The sequence below is a fragment of the Penicillium cataractarum genome, assembly GCF_028827025.1.
Source record: "Penicillium cataractarum strain IBT 29864 chromosome Unknown utg000001l, whole genome shotgun sequence".
Taxonomy (NCBI): domain Eukaryota; kingdom Fungi; phylum Ascomycota; class Eurotiomycetes; order Eurotiales; family Aspergillaceae; genus Penicillium; species Penicillium cataractarum.
In genome coordinates, this window is record NW_026622737.1 from 846,007 (window position 1) to 869,654 (window position 23,648).

Genomic DNA, 23,648 nt, shown 5'->3' on the forward strand with positions numbered 1-23,648 from the left:
CGTGTAGATACCAACGCGCATCCACCAAGTCAGGCGATGAGGCCGAACGCGGGTGGGGGAGGCGGGAGGTTACAACGCGTGGAGGAGGGGAAAGTTGTCAGGGAGGAGAAGCGGTCAGCGCTTCAAATGTGAGAACTATAGACTAGTCGTGGCTTTCAAGGAGTATGATACACGCGTGCGAAGCAACTGCGCGAGATCACCAAGCCCGATTTCGTTCAAGGTGTGATGTTGCGATGGAGGGATCTGCGGCGGCCGGGAGCGTCTTGTCCGGGGGTCGAGCCACGCGACAGGAGGGGACTAGAACTGAGGAATCGGGAGGCGCAAGCAAAGAACTCGAAGAAACCCGACGGCTAGAATATCAAGCGAAGGTCAGAATGATGCTTGGCTCACGGATCGGCCAGAGGCAGGAGCGGTTCGCGGTGCGATAGGGTTTGGGCGATGACGGAGGTACAAGGAGGCGGAAAAAGCCCACAAGTGAGGAGGTTGGGGGGTTGATGGGGGCGGCGCTGCCAGACAAGCCCGATCGGGCAGATTCGCGCAAATGGCAGAACTTGACATGCAACGACAAGAGAAGGGAATGCAAAGGAGGAAGAGATTATAGCAGGGGGCGAACTGGGTGGATCTCACGGTGGAAGGGGAGAGGAGCGAGCCGGGGGGTACGGCGGACAGGCGCTGCGCTCACTGCGGGAGAATCGCTTGTTTCGGAGCGGATTAACTTGGTCGGAGCCCGGGGCTGGGGATGGCGCTGTCAGGCGTATTTCTGGGCATGCACGGTCGCAATGGCGTGGAGGGAAAAAGAAAAGAAAAAGAACTGAAGTCGCGGGAAAAAAAATGGGACAATCTGGTGACAAGTTGAAGATTGCAAAAGAAACTATCCAGATGGAAGAGAAGACAAAGAGTGTCTAGAGAAGAAGAACGAAAGAACAAAGCGGGCTGGGAGTTGGGTTGGATCAGGCAAGAGTGATTAGGTATGGTGATATGCTGCGCGATGGGCCCTGCGATGGATCCCCCAGCGGGAGTCTAAAAAAGTCGGGTCTTCCGCGCAACCAAAAAAGACCCAAGAGATCGAGTAGAAGATCGGCGATCGAGCCAATCGGACCAGAATCAACCAGATATATTGGCCACAGCCAGGGGGGAGGGGAGTAGACGGAGGTGAAAGGGAAGAAAAAAAAGATGAAGCAGAAAAGAGATGCGATGTGTAGGAAAATCGGAGGGGCGGAGATGGGGTATCGGTCGTAATGGGAATACCGTATTGTGACACCACGCCGCACGCTGCTTCGCTGTCAATGGCAGGCGATCACCGAATGACCGATACCGACAGTACGAGGGAGTATGTGTATACAGCCAATATACGTAGAGTTGAGAAGTCGCGATGAGTACAACTCTACATGGATTCTAATAAAACAATTCTACTTGTATCAAATTAAACACCTATCTTCCTTTTTAGCCGAAGCTGAAGACCTCACATTATTACAAGGTGTATACACCATGTCCACCGTCCACCATCCCGAACCCATCAAGATCGGCCCCAGTAATTGGCAGGGCTGGCCCGCCATCGCAATCTCTTCTTCAGGAATAGAAGCCCCTGCGCAAGTTTACAGAGGAAAAAAAAATTCTAATATGAAACAACCTCAGGTAATGCCAGTGATAAATCGCGTGGCGGGAAGAGAGTTCCTGGTTCCTACAGCACGATAGATCAGAAAGCCTATTCTTGCATCCAACCGAACTAGCCACGCAGCCAGCCAGCCAAGCAGAGAGAAAAAACAAGATAGTCGTTTTGGATCGACCAGAACACCATGGAAAGAAAGTGGGAATCAAGTCCCGATTGAAAAACTTTGATCAAAAAAAAGAATACACATCATAGTTTCTCGCGAAAACAAATAACCAATGGAAGCCTGCCGTAACATGAAAAGAGGAAACGCCGTGGATGCCCGTTACCCATCTAATCCTCCTCTGGCGGCATCTCATCCTCGATGTATCGGACCAGTGAGACCCGCATCTCGGTAGTGTCGTCGCCACGGAGCACATCGCTCACAAAATGTGCTTCGATCTGCATTTGAACCTGGAAACCGGGTTAGGGATCGGACCCGGCGCAAAGGAACCTGTTGATCGGGGAAGAGGGGATGGCGCCAGAGGATCGTAATCCAGCCTAGCTAGGGCCTTGGACAAAAGTTTACTTACCATCTCTAGTGCGCCTCGAAGCACACCGCATAGGATATTCGAGAACCAGAGCTCATCCTGCGCTCGTCCGTCGTCCGGCAACTCCACAAAGTCTGCCAAGGGATTGTCGTCGAAGATAAGGGAGAATTGGTTGTTGTCGCTGGTCCAATTGGTGACCGTCGGCGCAACATTCAAGAAGATCTTGAAGCCCACCTGATTGAAAGAGGTCAGCATTCAGGCATCCAGACATTAAGGCAGCTTCCTTTCCCATATCCAGTCACCGTCTTTCCGGCTCTTTCACACACCTTGGCAATCATATCTGCTGTCTCGCGGAAATTGGCGCATCGTCCCACCCCGGACTTGGCCAGAAAGTCTTCAATCAACCGCATGCCAATATTGTAGCCCATCTTATCCAATTGTTTGTTGACCTCCTGATAATCACTATCATAGTCCTGGCATAATTGCGCAACAATCGTGCCGTATGTTAACGTGACCAGCTCCGCGTTGACTTTATCGATTCTCGTTCTGGGGAATGTGAAAGCCGGGTTAGCTCGATTACAACGGGAGACGGGCGTGTTATTGTTCAAGGTATAAAATGGCGGCATCGACCATAATCAGGTAGAACGCGCGGCTTACTGACTTCCAAATCCTGTAGAGTGACCATAGATCAGTATATGCATTCGTGTAAGAGGATAGCTTCACTTACTCTTCTCCTATTCTGGAGGCTTTTGAGGATGACATGGCTGGCTGCTCGGTGTGCTAGGCACTACAAGGCTGGAACAAGGCAGTAGAAGCCTTTAATATTAATGCCCGCACAAAACCAGGCGAATGCGACAGTCGGACGTGGATCCCTGAGATGATTGCGGGGAGTTCAAGATGATGGAGCTGTGGCCGTACACAGTCGGGGCTCACCGCCCACCAAAGGTGGGATTATCGTTCTTCCCGCAGCTCCAGGCGCTCCCCAAGGAATCTTTCGCTCTCCGCTACGACGGACCCGCGACGACATTGAGATACCCCGAATTCAGCCCCTTTTCCTCCTGGGCTAGCTGGTGATTCTGAGGTTATCCTCCGTCGCAATCATGTCTGGAGAAAAACGCCCTGCTCCAGAGGCCTTTGGGCACTCGAGCCAGCTCGTGGTCAAGCGAAAGAAGTCCGACGCCGACCTTAACCCTGGTACTGCGGTCGTGAAAAGCTCGTCGCAAAATGGCGCCCTTATTCAAGCGGTAGGTGACTTATTGGGGCAATGACTCCATGCAGAATTGAGTTTAGAAAATAGCCCACCATTCGATCTTCCAGGTAGGGGCCAATGGCTAACTTTACTGGACCTAGATTCCTCGAACCAGCGGACTCGATGCGCCGATCATGGAGCTTACAGGTAAGATGCTCTCGTTGAATCCCCGTGAGGAACCATGGCTAATTTGGCGAAATTAGGCCACTCTGGCGAGGTCTTTACAGTTCGATTCGATCCCACAGCTCAACACATTGCCTCTGGTTCAATGGACCGGTCCATCTGTACGTCTTGCCCCGGTTTCTTCCTAGAAACTCCGATGATAGCTATTTCTAACTCTTCCCGAATGCAGTGCTGTGGAACACATACGGACAATGCGAAAATTACGGCGAATTGACCGGCCACAAGGGAGCTATTCTCGACCTCCAATGGGCACGCGATTCACGAGCACTCTTCTCTGCCTCCGCCGATATGACACTGGGGAGCTGGGATGTGGAAACTGGAACACGTGTGCGCCGGCACATGGGCCACGAAGAGATTATCAATTGCCTCGACATCAGCAGGCGCGGGCAAGAACTGCTCGTCAGTGGCAGTGATGATGGCTGCATAGGCATTTGGGACCCGCGGCAAAAGGACGCGTTGGAATATCTCGAGACTGAGCTGCCAATCACAGCAGTCGCTCTGTCCGAGGCCGGAAACGAGATCTACAGCGGCGGCATCGATAATACGATTCATGTCTGGGATTTGCGCAAGAAGGCTGTTGTTTACTCCATGGCTGGTCACACCGATACTATTACCTCGCTTGAAATCTCGCCAGACTCTCAAACTCTCCTGTCTAATTCTCATGACTCCACAGTCCGGACGTGGGATATTCGGCCATTTGCGCCTACCAACCGACTGGTCAGGACATTCGACGGTGCACCCGTCGGCCTGGAGAAGAATCTCATCCGCGCCAGCTGGGATCCTAAGGGCTCAAAGATTGCTGCGGGCAGTGGTGACCGGAGTGTGGTGGTCTGGGATGCCAACTCGGGCAAGCTGCTGTACAAACTCCCTGGCCACAAGGGTACAGTCAATGATGTCCGCTTCTCGCCCAACGACGAGCCAATCAGTAAGTTCTTTCACTCCATGAGCTTTTTCGAGTAGCCACACGTGCTAACTTTGTTTCTAGTTGTTTCTTGCTCGTCGGATCGGAACTTGATGCTGGGAGAGCTGGGCAAGTGAGCGCGATACTTGAAACACTTGTAATGACGGATAAGCGGGCGTTCATTTGATCTACATAACTACATACTCTTTCTCGAGACTGCCTCCCTATTGGTCCCAGGATTTGCCGGCCATTTAGCAGCAAGAACGCCCAGCTCTTCGGTGTGGATCTCCTGGCTTCGGCTGCCCAAGAGAGCGCTGAATCACGCCAGGGAAGGCCGGTCCTCGAAAGAGACATTATTTTCCTGGGTTGTACAATACATTACTAGTCTCAAATAACTCCGAATGGCTTTTCGGCCTTTCGTTACTTCCTTCTTCGCATGTTTTCCTTATTTGGGTACGGTGCCTACTTCTTTCGGATTCGATGATGGGAGTATAGACTACGTCAGAAAGCGCCTTGTTCCCATTCCCTTCAACCTTGCTTCTTCTTCTTCTTCTTCTCTCCATCTCTACTTATTACGAGTATCCTTGCAACTTCGACATTTCTAACAGGCTTCGTGCTCATCAAGTCCATCCGCTTCACCGATACCGTCGAGCCCTCTTCACACCTTGCAAAATGCCAGATTTCGGTCCAAGCACCTTGGCTAGAGCAGAGGCCGAGAGATTTGATCAAGCTTTTGCTGAGCTCAAGGCAAAGGCTAAAAGATCCAAGATACTGCTCTCTGTCTTTGGCGGCATCAACGTGATCTTCTCTATAACTGGTGAGATATCCCCCTTCACTGGGCACTGGCAACGTGTCGGCTAATTCAGCAAGCAGCGGCGGTTCTCAATTATAAAGTGCCAGCGATACTGGACTGGCTTAATATCTTGTTCTTTGTCATTTTCATCGTACTTTTTGGGGCCACAATGAGCTACGGGGCCACCTCGAGGTGTTTGGAAGATATTCTCGCTCGCTGTCGCTACGGAGCACGCCACTTGCTGCCGATTCACTACCTCACCATCAAACCCGGGGATGACTATTCGCCGGGCATCATCGAAAATATGGATAAACCGTTACTCCTACTACCCCTGGGTCCTGACCTCCACATTCCAGAAATTTCAGAACGTGACAAGCAAGCGGCCATCGAGGATGCACTGAGCAGAGCTGTGAGTCTGCATATACCAGGTCGCGTGTGTCTACTTGACTGATATCTGTATAGAAGCCTTTTTGGTACCATGCCGAAGCACTCACGCCCGCCGCAGCAGTGATTTCAGCCAGATCTTTGCAACCCGCGGCCCGGGAAACGCCCCAGCCGGAGGGGGTTTGAGGGGCGGGTTTGGCCGTGACAGTGACCTCGGAAGTCGCTATTCTTATATGTTTTCAAAGGGTCGGGAATGATTGTACAGAAGAGTTCGCAAGCCGGAATATTCTTTGTCTGTGGCTATGACGCATACTTCATACATCAAGTTATTCATCAAGCTCTATCCATGAGCGCCAGTCTATATCGCCTTTTTTGTACAATGAAGCTGGCATATGTTCTGTGCCGCTAGCCTGTGTGATGATATCCTTGGGTTTGTGATTTGTACGCGTTGCTGTCAAACAATGTGTACTACACCCAACATTTTTAATTGCTTGACGTCTCCCATGGGCACCGTGCAATGCTATCTTTTTTGTTTGGTACTACAAGTCCGGGACAAAGGAGCTGACTCTACTTGAAGGAATGATAGATAGTAGTACTAGCATTGCTCAATAATATCTCACAATGACAGAAAGCATCAACAAGAAGACATACCCACCATGGTAAATTCCTCCCGGAGAACCAATAAAAGCGTTAAAGCGAATCTATTAGGCCTAGCATGTCATGCAAGTAACAACAAAGATCTATAATAATCACAGACCAGACCACATCGTCGTCTCCTCAACATCAAGAACACCTTCCAACAGAATATTTTGACTGCTTGACCCAACCAAGACCTTATACTGCCCCTTCTCGCACACCCACTTGTGCAATTCTTGATCCCAGAAAGCAGTGCTGAATCGATCGAGAGCGATCTCAACACGACGCGTTTCTCCTGGTTGCAAGTACACCTTGGCAAAGCCCTTGAGCTCCTTAACTGGCCGTGCGATGCTCGCCAGTTTGTCTGGGCTGATGTAGAGCTGCACGGTCTCGGCTCCAGCCAGTTCCCCTGAATTAGACACGTTCAGTGTAACTGAGGTAGCGCTGACACTGAGGTCGGAATAGTCGAACTTTGTGTACGACAATCCGTATCTGCGAAACGAGTTAGTGGCTCGCCTTGAGTGGTCGACAAAAGGAAAGAGAAACTTGCCCGAATGGATAAAGCACGTTTTTACGAAGCTTTTCATAGTATCGGTATCCAACGTAAATCCCCTCACCGTACATCACTTGGCCCCTGTCGCTGCCGAAATTGAGGTATGTCGGCGTATCTTCAATGCAACGTGGGAACGAGAGAGGTAGCTTTCCGCTGGGGTTGACAGCGCCAAAAATCACATCCGCAAGGCCATTACCTAGTTCATTTCCGCCAAACCAGGCATGCAAATGCGTATTCACGGTTTCAGCCCAAGGGAGCATGTTGAAAGGTGAGCCGCTTTGGGTGACAAGGATAGTTTCAGGCGCCGCGGCGAGCACAGCTGTGATTAGAGGAGGCAAAGCTGCTGGAAGGTCCATATTGGGCCTGTCAAAGCCTTCGGATTCGAATTCACGGGTCAATCCGACGCAAAGGATCGTGACATCCGCACGCTGAGCGGCCTCCACAGCGCGTGCAATTGCTACTTCTGGGTCGATGACCTGGATCATTCCCAGACGACCGGCGCCGCCGCCAAAGTTGACAACGCCAGGCTTTATGAGCTTAGATGAAACGCCGCTGATAAATTCGATTCTGAGTTTGTAAGATTGGCCTTCGACAAGGTCGACTGTGGCTTTCTCCTCGAGAGTTCCCTTTCCGAAAAAGAAATTACCCCCTCGCTGCACCGTGCTATTTTCAATGACAATCTCGTCGTTGACATAAAGATTGGCAGAACCATAAACAGCCAACCCAAATTCAAAGGTGCCAGTAGCGGGGGCAATCAGATCATCCTCGACGTCAGCATAGAAGAGCCTCTCTAGCTGGGGATGAGAGAAACCCATCAGATGCCATGAAGATTCTGTCAGAACAGCCTCATCAATCACGGTACGATTTTGCACGGAGGGAGGGTCTCGGTAGAAGCGCATTCGGAGGCCTGGCTCTCCACTTGGGGTCCGCACATCTGCAGCCAACAGCTCCGGGGTAAAAGCGTAAGCGTTGGCGCCAGGCTGGTATAGTACTTCGACATCCTCGGGTAGCTGATCAATGATTCCTTGGTAGGGCGAAACGGTGTAGTATGGATGAAGGGAAGCGGAACCTCCACCACAAAAGGCCGCGGTCTTCATATTGGGTCCGATCAAGGCAACGCTCTTGAAGGGCTTCTGACCCAAAGGCAACAAATTTGACTCGTTCTTGAGAAGGACCACGCTATCTGCAGCAAGTTTTCGGTTCAGTTTCCGGTCCTCGGGGAGATCTCGAGTGCTCTCCTCCGACGCCACCGCTGTTTTGGTGGCCCTCTGAACGAACTCGAGGACATTTCGTACTCGCTCATCAATAGTAGCTCGGGAAACATGGCGGCTCGAAATTGCAAGGTCTGCTAAAGGCCCTCTCAGCCTCGAAGGTCCAGGCATCTCCAGATCGAGACCAGCGTTGAGAGATTCGGCTGTGGAGTATGTACCAAACCTAGAGGATCTGGTCAACGGTTGATATCTAAATCAGTGATACCTTGTTACTTACCAGTCACTCATGACCAAGCCCTTCCACCCCCATTCTCCACGGAGAAGATCATCTAGCATTTGCTTGCTCTGCGAAACGTGCTCCCCGTTGACCTTATTGTAGCAGGTCATGATCGCTCCAGGATTCGCGTCAGCGATCGCAATCTGGAACGGTAGTAGGTGTATCTCCCTTAGTGCTCGCTCAGATATAACTGCACTGACGCCAACTCGCTCATGTTCCTGGTCATTTGCCGCAAAATGCTTTAATGTGGATATTATACCCGTTGACTGGGCACCTTTGATATAAGCTGCAGCCAGCTTGCCGGTCGCATATGGATCTTCGGATAACGACTCGAAGCTCCTACCTCCAAGAGGGGACCGCTGAATGCATACTGTTGGTCCGAGCCAGCAATGAGCACCCTTGGCCTTGCACTCTTCCCCAATGAGAATGCCGGCTTCGTACATCAGGGATTGATCCCATGTTGCTGCGAGGCCGGTACCGCAGGGCAGGCAAGCTGCCCGCACACCGTTGAAGAATTTTGTGCCTCTTATCCCGTTGGGACCATCGCTGAGCCTGATGGTCGGAACATTGAATCTTGGAAGAGGGGTTGTATGCCAGAAGTCGCTTCCTATAGAAACACAGTCCGAGTCAGTTAACCTTGGAATTCAAAACAGCGAGGGGTTATTCATACCAGCAAGCAAAGATATCTTTTCTACTGTAGATGCCTTCTGAAGGACATCGTCAACGTCAAAGCTGTCATGGCTAGATTGGCGATCTTGTGACATCTTCTCGCGGATCTATATTCGTGACGAATAGATGGAAGAGGCGCGTTGCCAAACTAATCGAAAGAAAGAAGCCGGCAGCCATCGCGATTCCCGAGTCGATACTTAAGTGAGGGGTCTCAATGAAGAGTGCCCCACGGGGAGCCAATTGTTCTTGTTTGATCATGGGGTAGAGTCTGGAACAACATGTTGTATAGTGAGGAGGTCTGCGTTGGTCCCCGTCGGGGAAGATCCCCGATCTCGGGTCTTGGCGTGGCGTGTACCACAGTGAGTCTCGTGACTCGTGACTCCCAATCATTGGACCAATGATTCCAACCGTGCAACTCGTTTAATTTGATTCTTACTCCCGTACCATCGGGGAAGAGCCGATATTTTCTACACTCTGGCTGAAGCAGAGCGACGAACTTTGCAGATGAGACGTCAAGCTCAGAGTCCCCGGGGCAATCCCCCGAGCCTCCTCGGGAAGCGGACCCGGACTGAGGCCATCCAAACATTCGAAGAAGAATCCACTGCGACACGCACTCGCAGTCATCCAGCCCAACGGCCTCGAACCCGAGCTACTGTAGCGTGTTCGGTATGTCGCGCTCGGAAGACTAGGTGCGATGGACGGCAACCAGTGTGTGGCTACTGCGCCAGCACCGGCTCTACATGCCAATATGACATTGCCGATGCCTCAACAGACCGGAGTTTGTACGTATCGGCTCATGCCTGGAATTGGTCAACGTGTTCCTGACAAAGAGCCCTTTACCGGGTACCAGGTGCCATGATATGGGAGTTCAAATCCTCCATGCCATCGAGCAACTAACGCAATTGGTCAAAGACCAACCCCCGCAAACTATCACCAACAATATCAGCAATCACCAGGGGCCAATACCGTCATCGAGCTTGAATGAACCCATACAAAATGTGCCCGTCCCAGCCAGTCCTCACGAGGGCAAATTCTCAGAGGGGCTGGATAGTATATTCGGATGGCACGTCTTTCAACCCGGTCTCGACTCGATCCCAGTAGATGATGGGCGACCTATACCAATGCCAGACGAACTTCCCCCGATAAAGTTTTCCGAACTCTCGAGATTCCAGTCTAATTACTGTCGCGTAGTCCACAATGTGAACCCGATACTTGATCTGACCACCCTGGACCAGTATGTCTCACACATCGCTGAAAACGGGTTCGACTGGACAACGAGGACTTGTCTTGTGGCTCTTGTCTGTGCCATTGGGGCCTTGTGCCAGGACAAGACTACAGAGACTCCAAGTAGTCCTCCCACGGCAGATCCTAATGACGATGTGATGGTAGCATATCGCTTTTGGAGCGTTGCATGCAAGAGACTGGGGCGTGCAATGTGTCAGAATACGCTAGAGTCTGCGCAGTGTTTGTGTCTTGCTGGGTAAGTCTCTGAACTGGCTTCAGCAGGTCTTTTTAGACAATCTAGCGGACTCTCTAGCTAATTCTTTTGTGCGAAGGATATGGTTTATGTGCACTTTACAATGGCCGGTAACTGCTGCTACTCTACAATAGTGGCCAGGTTAGAAAGATATTATGCTCACAGTATGTGTTTCAATTCTAATTTTGCCTTAGAAAGTCCACACTTTCTGCGCGATCGCCGTCATCGCAGCCTATCTCGTCTGCGATCGAGCACAGCATCTTCTACACGACATATAAGTCGGAAGTGTATGTATAACCCGATTCACGACTAAGGCGCAATGAAATCTGACAGATATTTGTTACTTCCATACAGTGAGGTCCGCTACGAACTGGCAATTCCAGGCTCAGTCCTAGAACACATAGAGGACCAGCTCGTGTTTCCCTCACCCCCAACACCCGATAATTCCCAACTGAGTAACCTGGATAACGAGACCATAACCTGGTACTATTATCTAGCGGATATAGCTGCCCGCCACCTCATCAATCGCATCATCAAAGTGAGAGTCAAGGTTGACGATACCCCCAACGAAGCACAAGCTAGGGCCATGCTCCACGACTACAAACTGTTCGGCTCTCAGCTCGAAGACTGGTACAAATCCCTACCATCGGATATTTCATTCCCGCCACCTAGCTCTAGTATAACGTTTGAACCGAACCAGTTGATACGGATCCTGCGGTCTCGATATCTATGCATAAGAGAGCTTCTATGTCGACCTTTTGTGCGAATCTGTCTGAACTCCAGCCTGAATCTCCCCGCAGAATTGGTCGATGAGATAGCGTCTGTAGCCTCCGAGGGCCTGCAGTATTGTGCCTGGAGACTACAAGCAATGTGCTCAATGGACAGACTCGACCATGGGCTATGGATCTGGGTCCGAAACAACACCGCATGCTCACTAATTTTAATTGGCGCTGCGCGAAGTTACAAATTCCCTTCTCTCAATGCGGCCTCCCGAATGTGGGTTCCGGATAATTGGCACGATGTTATAATGTCATTTCTGAATGGCTTGGAGATATTCTCGAAGGAAACCAGGGGCGGCGTCTCGGACTGTTACAAACTTATCTGCCGAAACATTGAAGAGTTTCATGATAGTTGAGCTAGAGACCGTTCAACCCATCGATTATCAAGCTCCCCCATTGTGACCTTGCCTGTTACTTTACCGTTCACGCTTTGCAATAACTTTCCCCTGAGGAAATATGTAGGCGTACAGCTCCAGGCATGGCAGAAACTGTTATTGCGCACATCACCATAGGGGCTCGCCTTTGCATCCTCTGCGTCAAAACACTCCCAGAAGGTATCTGCTCCTGCCTCGACCATGCCACCCCAGTATGACTTGATGATATCGAGACACTCATCATAGCAGCCTACTTGAACAAGCGCGTCGCAGACGTGGTGCCAGAGGTATGGTGTCAAGGGCTTCATAGCTAAGGGATGGTTGAGCGTCTTGATGAGCGCTCCACGGGCAATTGCGGGAGCAAACACCTCAGAGAGAACAAGCCAGGCTGCAGAGCCGTAGCTAATCTGGGACTCTGGTCCAGAAATGAAAACGCCATCCCTGAGGAAAACTGTTGCAGCAGCCGTCATTTTATCCACAACACCGAAGTAGGGTGCTTCTTTGCCTAGTATTTGGGCGAGACTGTTGATTCTCTTGAGACAATACACCAACAAGCCATGCGGTGCAGCATTTTTGTCTAGATCCGACGCCCAGTCAATAAACTTGAATCCCTGACTTCGCTCTGTTTCAAAGACGTGTGTTTTAGGATTGAGACTTGACAGTGAACGCTTGACGCATTGCAACACGGTTGGCCAAAGAGCGTGCCCAGCTTCAACGTCGCCGGACGCGGACACATAGTCATAGACAATGGCGCTGAAAAGAGCATCATAGTCCACGATATAATCAGTCGAAGGGGATAGTGAGGGCTTCTCGAATATACAAGCCGGCAATGAGCCATCTTCGCGGACAACTGCCGCAAATTGGAAAATGCACCTCTTGACAAGATTGAAATCCCGCAGTGTGCTGTAGTTGGCTAGAGCTTGGAGACGAAGATCACCGATCCAAAGTCTTCGGTCTCGACGAGGCCCATCTTCAAAGACAGTCTGCATACAATCTCTGAGCGTAGAGATGCTGACATGATCAATATCCTGGAGAAGTTGATTTCCAAAATCGACCATCTCAAGGGCATGATCCTGGGCGATGGCACTGACACATTCACAACTGATTTCGGAGAATGAGACCTTGTATTTCGGAGAAGTATCGATGACTTGTACGCGAAGGTAGCGGAAGGAGTAGCGTCGTGGGAGTGCTACAACCTGAGGACATTCATCGATATTGACTATCTCATCTGGAAGCCAGGATGTGCTAATCCACGTTTTCACCCCCTCCATGCCCATTGTGACATCAAAAGGAGATTCTCCGAAGGTGAGTCGCAGTCGACACGGGGCATCCATGTGTGCGCCTACTGATGAGAGCCGGAATTTCAGATATCCAACCATATGGATGCCGAAATCAAGAATAAAGTCCGCATCTTTACCCCAGGTGAGGGACGGAAGGTCGGAGACAGCATGGCTAGATGATGAGGGCCGAAGGCCGAAGAATGAAGGGCTTTGAGTAGGTGTGAATGAGATGATCTTTTGAGGAACCCGAGACCAGTGGTGAAGCACTGGAAGAAGTTCGTTCGCAAGAATTTCGAATGACCGATTCCAAGCCGTTGGATTCTTTTGGTCGGAATTCTGTTCTGCCATCTTATGGCTGGTCGGGCTGACGAATGCGTTGTGAATCCCTTGACCGCAATGGGGGTACTATGTTGCTGCTCAAAGCAAGCTTTTAATCAACTGCCGGGTTGACTTCGATATCGCCGATTGGTGCAAGTATTGAGATTGCGATGGAATAAAGGCAGGTTGCAAGAGTAGCCCGGTAGAGAGACACCGCGAGATCTCCTCCTCCTCGGTCGTCAATATACCGATCGGCTCAGTTCACCGGAGATCTTCGTCCACAGAGAACGGTGTCTGTGTTAACAATTGGTTAACTTCAATTTTGATCATCCGCGTCAGATGGGGTTGGATGTCTCCACAAGGTTTCGGGGCAGAAACAGATGGTTTGAGTTGATCGGGGCACTTCCCCGATGGAAGGTTGTGATTGGAAGAATGCTTATTACATCATCACTAACTCAACCTTATTTTCTCCTCTCGCTGCGAGAACTTGTATCTAAAGTTTGACTGCAACTGGTCAGCTATGGGTTTCTACTATGTCAACTATCTATACTTACAGTGTTCATACCAATTTCGGGTATCACCATATCTAATTCCCTGGGGAAAAGTTGTCGGGATGTTCCCCGATCAAAGTTGGCGTGTGAAAATCTTAAAGCGGGGCGTCTGAGATTAGGTTATGCCCGAGTCTATGGAAATCATGAAGTTAGCGTTCAATTTTTTTGGCCTCGCTACCCAGCTCTATCGAAAGAACCCCCTTATTGGCAACGATATCAACCAGGACAATGCAGTGAGATGTGAAAAGACGATGCTCAACAGTCAGGTCAGAGCCCTATCCTAGTGGTAAGACACGCAGAGGGGGGACCTTCATCCAGTGGATCGCGGATATCGGCTTCGTGGAATCATTCGGGATCTCGAGGTACACACGGGGCAAGGAGTCACACCGAGTGGCCCCATAGGCCCCGGGACACAAGCGAAAAGTGGCCCAAACCTCCGTCCCCAGCCGCCACTCAAACGTTGGTTGATCTGAACCAACCCCGTGGGGAATCGTCGAAAGCTAACCGCGACCATGTCTTCTCCGCAATAGATATATAAAGCACTGCTTTCGACCCCAGATTCACTCGAACATCTCTCCAGTGTACCACAGAATCCAGATTACACAGTCTCTTGAAAATCAGAATGGCTTCTGTTCATTCGAAATTTGACGCTGAGCATCGAGATCATGTCGAGCAGGTGTTCAAGCCGGATGACACGGCTGCCGATGCCGCCGCCATGGGCCAAGCAACCTCGGGATATGAGAGCTTGTCTCTGTGGCAGACAGCCAAGATGTTCAAAGTCGCAACTATTACCTGCTTTGCAGCTGCGTTCAGTGCTGCTACGGATGGGTATCAAATCGGGTACGCCGACTCCGGGGTCTCTACAAGATCCAGTCCTTCATCAAGTATTTTGCTAATAGAATATGCCAATGCCAGTATGAATGGAAGCATCATCGCCAACCAAGGCTTTGTCAAGCAATTCGCAACGGATGTCACTGCCAAGGGAACCCCATACCTTGGGTCTCCAGTCTTGGCTGGCTGGAGTTCCATCATGTCGGTCGGCCAAATCATAGGCATGGTTACGATTCCCTTCATATCTCGCAGATTTGGTCGGAAAATCGCCATGTATACCTACTGGCTCATTCTGACAGCCAGTGTTCTGGCAGAAAGTCTGGCAAGATCATGGCCAGTCTGGCTCATCGCCAAACTTCTCGCCGGAATCGGTGTTGGCTGCCTCCAGTCAACCTTGCCTGTCTATATCTCGGAATGTGCCCCAGTTCGTATCCGTGGTGGTCTCTTGATGTGCTATAGTCTGTGGTGGACTATCGGGTCTTTCTTCGCTTATATCGCTCTCCAGACGTTGAGCAAACAGAGTCCCACCACTTGGCTGACACCGGTCTACACTCAGTGGATTCAGATTGGCATCATGATCATTATCTATGTCTTTCTTCCTGAATCCCCGGCTTGGTGTGCCACACGAGGCGATGGCGAGCGTGCGAAGAGAGAATTATTAAAGCTTAATCGTGGTGTGAAGGACTACAACCTGGAGCAGCAATACGAATTACTTGTTCTGACAGTCGAACATGAAAAGCAAGTCGCGGAAGAACAGAAGAGTCAGCATTGGTACGCCATCTTCCGAGGGACCGATGGGCTTCGGACCGCCATATCCCTCTGGCCAAATTTGACACAGCAATTTATCGGTCTTACCCTCTTTGCGACCTTTGGTACATACTTCTTCCAGCAAGCTGGTCTCTCGGATCCTTTCAAGATCAAGTGTATCACGTCTGCTATCAACATCACCACCTTACTTACGGTCGTCCTCGTGTCTGACCGGATTGGCCGACGTAAGATTGCGTGTTATGCCACTAGCACTACATGGACATGTTGCGTGGTGATTGGAATCCTTGGTCTGGTTCCCCAGACTACCGTGTCCAAAAATCTCTTTGTCCTATTTGTTTGTCTCTGGAGTATGTGCATGACTCCTTCAACCCCTGACAATTGACCAACTTACCGCATGCCGTTCATGAGTATTTTTACTAACTACGGGAACTCTTAGATGTCGGTCAGGTCTCCAATGGAGCGGCTGGCTGGGGTTATATTGCCGAAACCTCGGCATTACGCCTGCGACCCCATACGGCAGGCTTTGGTGCTGCTGTCAGTTGTGTTGCCGGAGTTGTGATGAATGTCCTCACTCCATATATGGTGAATGCCAATAAGTGGAATTGGGGCTTCAAGACTGGCTGGTTCTATGCCGGTGTCGGCCTCCCTTTCCTGATTGGCACATGGCTGCTTCTTCCTGAGACTAAAGGGTATGTATCAGCTCCAACTAAATGGTTACATTAAAAGAGGACCCAGTGAATATAAGCCGCTAACTTAAATGCAGACGTTCCGCCGCTGAGCTTGATGAGCTATTTGAACGCAAGATCAAGCCTATCCATTTCGCAAAGACTGAGACAGCAACTCAACGTTTGGTCAGGGCTAATGATAATGTTTAAAAGCCCGAATCGAGTCCTAGTACCCAGTGCATCGAAATTCCAGCGTTGGCCGCGAGTTGAGCGGGAGCGGTTTGTATTTAGTATCGGAGGCTGAGAAAGAAGCAGTCAATTGTCAATGGAAAGCAATCAGTCCAGTATACAACTACGACACGTCCTCACAATAGATGCTCTTCCGGATCCTAATCACATAATGCAACTAAACAACACGTACTCTACTTAATGTTGCCAGCTCATTTTAATAAGTGTACAATAGATACAAGTGCCTAAAATTAGATCTCTAGAGCTCCTAGATAGATTCACGTAGATACAGCAACTCTTGGTGCTTCCTGGGGGTCACTGTAGGACCAAGGTGATAGGCGTTTGTCTCAGAAGGACACACAGTACAGAGGGGGTTGACTAATCTTCGGAGTGGGTAGTTACCTAGAACGCTGTGAGCTGGAAAAAGCCTAGAGGGGGTAAAAAAGCCTTTTTCCATAAGCAGAAGCCTAGGCTAAGAAAAGGCTTTAGGTAATCTGGTTGATATATCCTTGAAATCTGCTCAAGCCGATATATCCCTCTTAGTTTATAATTAAAAGCGTGAAAGTGAGCGGATTCGACAGATTTCGTCTTTCTTTGATTCTTATACAGATTAATTAGTTAGAGACAGGAAAAGAGGTATGAATAATTAAAAGAGGTAGCCCTTTCTCTCTATACCAAAAGGAAGATCCTTAGTAAGAGTAATTCACCCTCGACACTAGATTGTAAGAAGGTTATCTATAAATAGAATAGGAAACTACATACGGAGTAGAAACGGTATTAAATTGATAACTAATTCATTAATTTCTACCCACCGCCTCTGAACTCTAAGTAACTCGGTCTCGGGATCTCCAACGTTATCTTATCGTGGGGAACCGTGGAATCACGTGCAATGGATTGGTAGTTCTGGTAATCAATCACTAGCTTCCTTTCTCTCCTCCCGCCAGTCCCGCTTTAGCCTTCTGTGTCGCAAGCTTCCATACTACACCTTCTTGTCGTGATACAGATTTATACAGGAGGCTATGCTTATTTTTTAAAGAGCTTATATCTAGGTAGGCAAAGTTGCTTTTCTGTTACATGAGTTACGCATTTCATTGTGGCTTAAAAGCCGCAAGGAAGTTACACATTCTTCTCTCTTTTCAAGCTCCCGGCAGCTCATCTCTAACAAGCTTCAAACAGTTCCTATTTTGTTAAATTAAAGCTATCAAATGGATAAGCTCCCCAAGGATCGAAGCGGTACGTAATAGAGATATCATTCAATTATTTTGATTGTCATGGTGGGATCTCCTTAATGTGAGGGGGCTAAAGTGGTAGAAAATGTTCTAGTGTGCCGGCGGAGTCATACAAAATCCCGCAAGGGCTGTATCGCATGCAAAGAGCGGCATACAAAAGTCAGTTTATGTCCCTATATTTTCCCTGAGAATGCTCACTGAAGGATCATCAGTGCGATGAAGCTCGACCTTCATGTAGTCTCTGCATCAGACGCGGGCTAGAGTGTTTGTATCCTTCAGCCCCTGAAAAAGCTAAGGGGGAGCGCTCGTCACGAACTCAGCTCAATTCAGATGATTCTTCGACATCATGCAATGTCAAATCAGAAACACCATCAAGGCTCTATGAGATGAAGCTTTTCTATCATTATCTCCTGACCACTAGCCATACTTTGACGACTGATCCACAACTTCAATTCTTTTGGCTTTCCTGGGTGCCAAAGGTAGCAACCTCACACGAATACGTCATGGATTTCGTTCTTGCTTTGGCAGCCCTACACCTAGCTTCTTCTACACTCGGTACCGATGAATCCCAAACTTGGTTACGTTCTGCCTTACAATATCACACTCGTGCCCTTGCTGGTTTCCGTGAGAGCCTCAAGCTCATATCATCAGAAGGTAGCCGGGCAAGCTTCGTCTGCTCCATTTGCAACATGGTTTTTGTCATGGGTTACCAAACCGTCTCACATAAGGAGACCTCAAGAGACCCTTTGGATGACTTCCTGGAAACACGGGCCATGTTGAAGATGACCCGCTTTCTAGGAAATCAGTCCGACCGACCTCAAGCCAATCCATTCTCTGATACCGAGTTACAGAATGGTCATATAGCAGTCCACCAGGAGGAAAGGTCAACATCCATACACCGAATGCGCTCTACTATTGACTAACCTATATAATTATAGTTATGATGTCAAGTTTACCAATCTACATAAGTATGAGATCCTTGCACGCAAACAAGATGCCCCAACTAACCCAAAGTAGGTCTATTTTGGAAAGACTGGCGGTATTCGGCCGTGGGATAGTACATGGGAATCCCGAAAAAGAGATGGTGCTCAAGAACACTTTTCAGATTCTCAAGGAATCTATTGAGGCCTGGCAAATGAGAATTGGATCTCTCAATTTTTCTTTGGAAGTGAGCGACGCTTTTGTTGATCTGCTCAAACAGGGTGATTGGATGGCTCGTATTATTCTATTATTCCATGGACTTGGAATGCACTTACATTCGGAGCGATGGCCTATCAAAGATTCTGGGAAACGTCTAGTCCTGGCTGTCCTGCCTCGCAAAAATGATGTGTCTTCTCAGTGGGAAGACTTGATCACTTGGATGGAATTGGCAGTGAATACATAATTTTTCTAGGATATACAAATATGATATAAAATCCTCATTTCCTATGCATCTAACTTTAAATATTTGAGCCTCTAGAGAGCAATAAAGGGTAATTCATGCTTTCAGTATTTTCATCTCACACTACAAAAATTTACGTGGTCTTAGAGTCACCAACCAGAAGCCATCAAGGCTCTTGGAAAAGTGGGTCAATACGAAAACGAGAACGACGACGAACACGCTCTATACGATACGAGATACGGGAGGATCAATCAATATATATAGAGTTGCAAATTCAAAGCGTGACAACTCATCCTCACTATTCTGTCGTCCACTGTGACGGTTTTTCTTAAAATGCTGGACACCACGAATTGCAAGGCGGTCTCGCCAGAATGCCCAGTCGCCGCAACCACCTATGGATATACACCCAATCTAGGTGCCAACGCGTTCTTCGCCGCGGTATTTGGTCTTTGTTGTATATTGAACCTTGTCATTGGCATCAAGTCCCGGCAAGTAATGTTCACGATTGCTCTTACCGTGGGTAGTCTGTTGGAATTGATAGGGTACATCGGCCGTATTCAGATGCACAATAACCCTTGGGACATGGGTGGCTTCCAGATGCAAATCGTGTGTCTGATCCTTGCTCCATCGTTTGTGGCAGCTGGGATCTATTGGTCTTTGAAACATATCGTTTTGTTTGTCGGCCCTGAGAAATCGCGTCTACCGCCTCGTCTTTACCCGTGGATCTTCGTTGGTTGCGACGTTGGCTCCATTATTCTCCAAGCTGCTGGTGGCGGTGTTGCGGGGTCTGCAAAGCGAACGAACAAAGCTCTTCTGGATGCGGGGAATAATATCATGATTTCTGGTATCGCCTTTCAGGTCGCCACCATGGGTGTTTGTGGAGTACTCGGAATGGACTTTGTATTTCGAGTACGGAAAGGCCGGCAATTCCAGGAGGTTCAAGCTGAAAAACTTGAAGAAAGTGAGGTTCGCAAGTTTTATTTTTTCTGTGTAGGAGAGATTATTGCCTACTTGACAGTCCTTATCCGTTGCATTTATCGGTTAGTCCTGCCTGCGACGCACTTGCTTTCCTCTATGCGTGTTATTGATTTGTTCTAGTTTGCCTGAAATGGCTGGCGGTTGGGGGAACCCGCTGATGCAAAAGGAGACAGAATTCCTGATTCTAGACGGAGCGTAAGTCTCGAGGGCATATATCTGCAGATGATCGGCTGACTTGTTTTCTTCAATCAGGATGATTACGATTGCAGTCGTCATTCTCACAATCTTACATCCTTACTTCACCTGTCCTTTTGTGCGGAAATGAGCTTCGAGGAGAGTATCATTTTTCCACAAGGCACATATAGGATGAGCCCTTGTTTATTCTATATTGTCTAATGTGCATTCTGATCTGTACGGGTTTTACACAAATCATATACCATCGCCTTTAGTATAGAAATACATTTACTTACCAAAGAGGTTACATATCAAAAAGCTTGCCAGAGATAGTGTTCGATAGAACACACTGTGCATGACTTCTTTAGAAATATCGAAATAATTTTATACCCTCAGACATGATATATGAAATGGAGCTTAATGCAAGACACCATCACTCATGCAATCTTGATTTTGAATCAAGGGATTGTCAGACTGTTGAATTTTCGCAGTGAAAATCCGGATCATGTATCCACCAACTCGGGGGCGGCTCTGAGGGCGACTCTACCTTGCCATGGGATTGTTGGGTTTGAGATATATCTAAACATTCAGGTAATGGTTCCCATCTACTATATAAGTTTCTCGGAGGAAGCTGTACGCTATCTTAGTGGAGAGTAGACTGAAACTGATTCATCTATCGCGCTAAACCCGGGGCGTCAGCCTACTAGTTGCCCCTCGGTTCTCGGGGCCATTTTGTGAGAGATACGGATGTGTCCCAGCGACACAGTTGACTCACTCACGATATCATTTTTATACAAATTCAACCCATAAAAGCCCACATATTATGATAAAGTGTCTTAGTATCTAGTAGAGCCGTAATATAACATTTTCCAAGGTTTAGATTGAATAAAAAAAAGTCTATACCACCCCGATGCATTGCAAGACTGCCGGATTAATTAAAAAACAAAAAAATTAGAAAGCTAAGGGCGTTTCGCCCGCCCTAGATACTCGCTTCTCCCGAACTCATTCTTATCTCACTTAGCCCCCTTTACTATATCCTGATTTCTGACCAACTGGACGTAGAACTTGCATTTCTGATAGCCTGTTGCTTATCCCGAGACTAGGCTAAGTACCGAATGTGGGCATGAGACCACCCCGATCAAGCGGCTTTTCTGAATAACCTTAGAATATAGCTGGGTAGTCGATTTGAGATGACCGGCTCAGTGGAAGATCTCAACCGTGCGGTTAATAAAGCAGTAAATTCCACCTCTCAAGACGTCCCTAATCGAGCGGACTGGTTGAGCAACCTTGGAATCTCACTGGGTATACGTTTCGAGCGGACCGGCTCGATGGACGATCTCAACCGTGCCATCGACGTTACGGAAATGGCCGTAAATTCCGCACGTCAAGACCACCCCGATTGGGCCCGTTGGTTGAACAACCTTGGAAACTGGCTCGATAAACGATCCAATCGAACCGGCTCAATTGATGACCTCAACCGTGGTATTGGTGCTACAGAAATAGCGGTAAATTTCGTCCCTGAAGACCACCCGATCGAGCTGGTTGGTTGAACAACCTTGGAAGCATGGTTGGTAGGCGATCCGAGCGGACTGGCTCGATGGACGATCTCAATCAATTTCATTCCAGGTGTATCGGGATATAGCCAGCAGACCAAGGTTCTCTGAGCCACCGGAAGGTAGCTAAGTGGAAGGCGAAGGTTCCAAGTTACAAAATTCCTTTCCAATTCACTGGCCAATCGCGGAACGCTCCTTGGTACCAATTGAAGGGTCAATTGGTGGTAATATGGAGTAATTCATGCTGCAGAACCCTGCATAGCCTCGAAAATAACTCTCGAGTAAGATACCATATTGTAAGTTATTACTAGGTGCAAGATGTAGAGGCTAGGCTTCTAACCTTAAATAACTCTCATTCGTTCAAGTGGTTGAAGGAGATAGAACGCCCCACTCAGAGTGTTATATAAGGACATCTCCGCAAATTGATTGACTAAGGGAGACGGCGCTTTCTGATTCCTAGCGAGAGTATTATTGGCACTAACGAAAGCGAACCCAGGGAAACATACCGACGAGGAAATTGGATCTTTATGACGGATGAGCGGAAATTAGAAAGCAAAAAATCCATAAGACTCTTAACTGTAGCTACCGTTAAGGCGGACGAATAGCCGAGTTGTATCTATGGGCGATTTTCGAAGAGCAGAACCATAGTAGGTAAAGTGCTTGCCTATATCAAAAGTAAAAGCCTAGCCGATTCTATCTTTTTCTATCCGTATGCCTTATTACACTGGAAGGCGGTGAACCCACGGTAAATCAGACTTAATGAGTGCTAAACAATGACCCTAGCACTGAGAAAGATTATAGATACGCTGCTGATTATTGCTCTAGGTGATGATGGAAAATAAAAAGTAAGAAGCTGAAGGGAAAACTAGGAGAAATAAGACAGTCTAAAGATGTTAATGGCTGCGAGAACTGCGTAGTCGTGTAGGTTCGGAATAGCGGAGAAGTTCATTGCGGTTAAAATTCGAGCAACTATTTCTGGGAAAGTCATCAGCTTTTAATACGTTATAGCTTGATGTAGAATATAATTTGAAGCATCATAACGTTCCCGGCTAGTCTGGAATCGTTTTGTTGAAAAAAGGACAAAGGTTAAGTTGCCCTTTTAACCGTTGAGGCCTTATCCCGTCATGCAAACCGCATGCTTGTCTTTAGTCCTAGCATTGTACACCTTCAGGTGTATATTTACGTTCATAGACTGTATTTTACCTTCTATTACAACAGTCCTACACGCTAACAGAAGAATGGATGAGATTACGCAAATCGTCCGTGATATCGGACGCTAACAAGCCCACAATGCGTACTATCGTAAATGCTATTCTCTCCTTAAGCGTTTGCAAGAATGTGTTGACCGAATTTCCGATGATATATTACGTCTCTATTAGGCAGGTGAACTTATTTCTTGTTGTGACGGAGTCAGACCGGTAAATTCAATAATAGATGAGCTACGACACAGCGTTCTGGAACTGATTGAAAGGGCTCGAAATGCGCAGACCTCCTGCGAGATATATTGTCCAGTGGATGCATGCTTTTCGGCCCGAGACGCTTTTAGCTTCACAGACATAGACTGGCATAGCTCATGGAAAACGGAGATTTGAGATGCTGGACCAAAGCCATGAGGGTTTATTTCGTGACTCGTGGATCTTGAAGGCATGAAATAGAGTGGTTGGTTAGTTCATCTTATAGTACACATACAATGTAATTCGTTACTTAACGAGTAAAAACATGCTTAAAACAGCGTCAAGAGTGGCCGTCTTCAGCGTCGAATTTACCGTTTCCTAGCGTTGGGTGGAAAATTCGAATAGCATTAGTTTTCTTACAGGATTTAGTCTCTTAGCAGTTGAAATACACGATCTGTAAATGGTGTATTAGAAGACTTGATAGACGCTATAATAGGAGAGAGAGATACAAGAAAACTGACAAAAAGCTCGGAGAGAGGTGGAAGAAGTATAGGAATAAAAGAGGCAAAACAGAAGCTAAAAGGCCAGAAAATATTGAAGTGGTACGTATTCCCGATTTATGAGATGTTCTGCTGCCTCCTTTCTGTCCTTCCTTCTTCATTATTGATTTTTT

At 48.4% G+C, this 23,648-nt stretch overlaps 10 protein-coding genes across 10 annotated transcripts; 7 read left to right on the forward strand and 3 right to left on the reverse strand.

Moving 5' to 3' along the window:
- Window positions 1-1,942: 1,942 nt before the first annotated feature.
- N7496_000306 (TRAPP complex core subunit BET3) lies at window positions 1,943-2,901 on the reverse strand (the record flags this gene model as incomplete). The annotated part of the gene is made up of 4 exons (XM_056693237.1): window positions 1,943-2,062; window positions 2,182-2,373; window positions 2,466-2,685; window positions 2,867-2,901. The coding sequence occupies 4 exons, from the start codon at window positions 2,899-2,901 to the stop codon at window positions 1,943-1,945; spliced, it is 567 nt and encodes a 188-aa protein (XP_056559966.1).
- Window positions 2,902-3,239: 338 nt separating this feature from the next.
- On the forward strand, window positions 3,240-4,609 carry N7496_000307 (WD40 repeat domain-containing protein; the record flags this gene model as incomplete). Its single annotated transcript, XM_056693238.1, has 5 exons — window positions 3,240-3,383; window positions 3,490-3,535; window positions 3,592-3,672; window positions 3,741-4,496; window positions 4,557-4,609. The coding sequence occupies 5 exons, from the start codon at window positions 3,240-3,242 to the stop codon at window positions 4,607-4,609; spliced, it is 1,080 nt and encodes a 359-aa protein (XP_056559967.1).
- Window positions 4,610-5,144: 535 nt separating this feature from the next.
- On the forward strand, window positions 5,145-5,835 carry N7496_000308 (uncharacterized protein; the record flags this gene model as incomplete). The annotated part of the gene is made up of 3 exons (XM_056693239.1): window positions 5,145-5,289; window positions 5,346-5,674; window positions 5,728-5,835. 3 exons carry the CDS (start codon window positions 5,145-5,147, stop codon window positions 5,833-5,835), a joined length of 582 nt encoding a protein of 193 aa, XP_056559968.1.
- A 563-nt stretch (window positions 5,836-6,398) lies between these two features.
- N7496_000309 (beta-glucosidase H) lies at window positions 6,399-9,090 on the reverse strand (the record flags this gene model as incomplete). Its single annotated transcript, XM_056693240.1, has 4 exons — window positions 6,399-6,777; window positions 6,836-8,272; window positions 8,327-8,933; window positions 8,997-9,090. 4 exons carry the CDS (start codon window positions 9,088-9,090, stop codon window positions 6,399-6,401), a joined length of 2,517 nt encoding a protein of 838 aa, XP_056559969.1.
- Window positions 9,091-9,499: 409 nt separating this feature from the next.
- N7496_000310 (Zn(II)2Cys6 transcription factor) lies at window positions 9,500-11,607 on the forward strand (the record flags this gene model as incomplete). The annotated part of the gene is made up of 4 exons (XM_056693241.1): window positions 9,500-9,777; window positions 9,846-10,475; window positions 10,667-10,759; window positions 10,827-11,607. 4 exons carry the CDS (start codon window positions 9,500-9,502, stop codon window positions 11,605-11,607), a joined length of 1,782 nt encoding a protein of 593 aa, XP_056559970.1.
- Window positions 11,595-13,253, reverse strand: N7496_000311 (uncharacterized protein; the record flags this gene model as incomplete). The annotated part of the gene is made up of 1 exon (XM_056693242.1): window positions 11,595-13,253. The coding sequence occupies one exon, from the start codon at window positions 13,251-13,253 to the stop codon at window positions 11,595-11,597; it is 1,659 nt and encodes a 552-aa protein (XP_056559971.1).
- A 1,143-nt stretch (window positions 13,254-14,396) lies between these two features.
- N7496_000312 (putative maltose permease (MalP)) lies at window positions 14,397-16,248 on the forward strand (the record flags this gene model as incomplete). The annotated part of the gene is made up of 4 exons (XM_056693243.1): window positions 14,397-14,614; window positions 14,690-15,720; window positions 15,810-16,062; window positions 16,137-16,248. 4 exons carry the CDS (start codon window positions 14,397-14,399, stop codon window positions 16,246-16,248), a joined length of 1,614 nt encoding a protein of 537 aa, XP_056559972.1.
- A 1,223-nt stretch (window positions 16,249-17,471) lies between these two features.
- On the forward strand, window positions 17,472-18,879 carry N7496_000313 (Zn(II)2Cys6 transcription factor domain-containing protein; the record flags this gene model as incomplete). The annotated part of the gene is made up of 5 exons (XM_056693244.1): window positions 17,472-17,499; window positions 17,578-17,654; window positions 17,708-18,378; window positions 18,434-18,463; window positions 18,510-18,879. The coding sequence occupies 5 exons, from the start codon at window positions 17,472-17,474 to the stop codon at window positions 18,877-18,879; spliced, it is 1,176 nt and encodes a 391-aa protein (XP_056559973.1).
- A 330-nt stretch (window positions 18,880-19,209) lies between these two features.
- Window positions 19,210-20,179, forward strand: N7496_000314 (RTA1 domain-containing protein; the record flags this gene model as incomplete). The annotated part of the gene is made up of 3 exons (XM_056693245.1): window positions 19,210-19,916; window positions 19,975-20,049; window positions 20,107-20,179. 3 exons carry the CDS (start codon window positions 19,210-19,212, stop codon window positions 20,177-20,179), a joined length of 855 nt encoding a protein of 284 aa, XP_056559974.1.
- Window positions 20,180-21,218: 1,039 nt separating this feature from the next.
- On the forward strand, window positions 21,219-21,578 carry N7496_000315 (uncharacterized protein; the record flags this gene model as incomplete). Its single annotated transcript, XM_056693246.1, has 1 exon — window positions 21,219-21,578. The coding sequence occupies one exon, from the start codon at window positions 21,219-21,221 to the stop codon at window positions 21,576-21,578; it is 360 nt and encodes a 119-aa protein (XP_056559975.1).
- Between the last annotated feature and the right edge of the window lie 2,070 nt (window positions 21,579-23,648).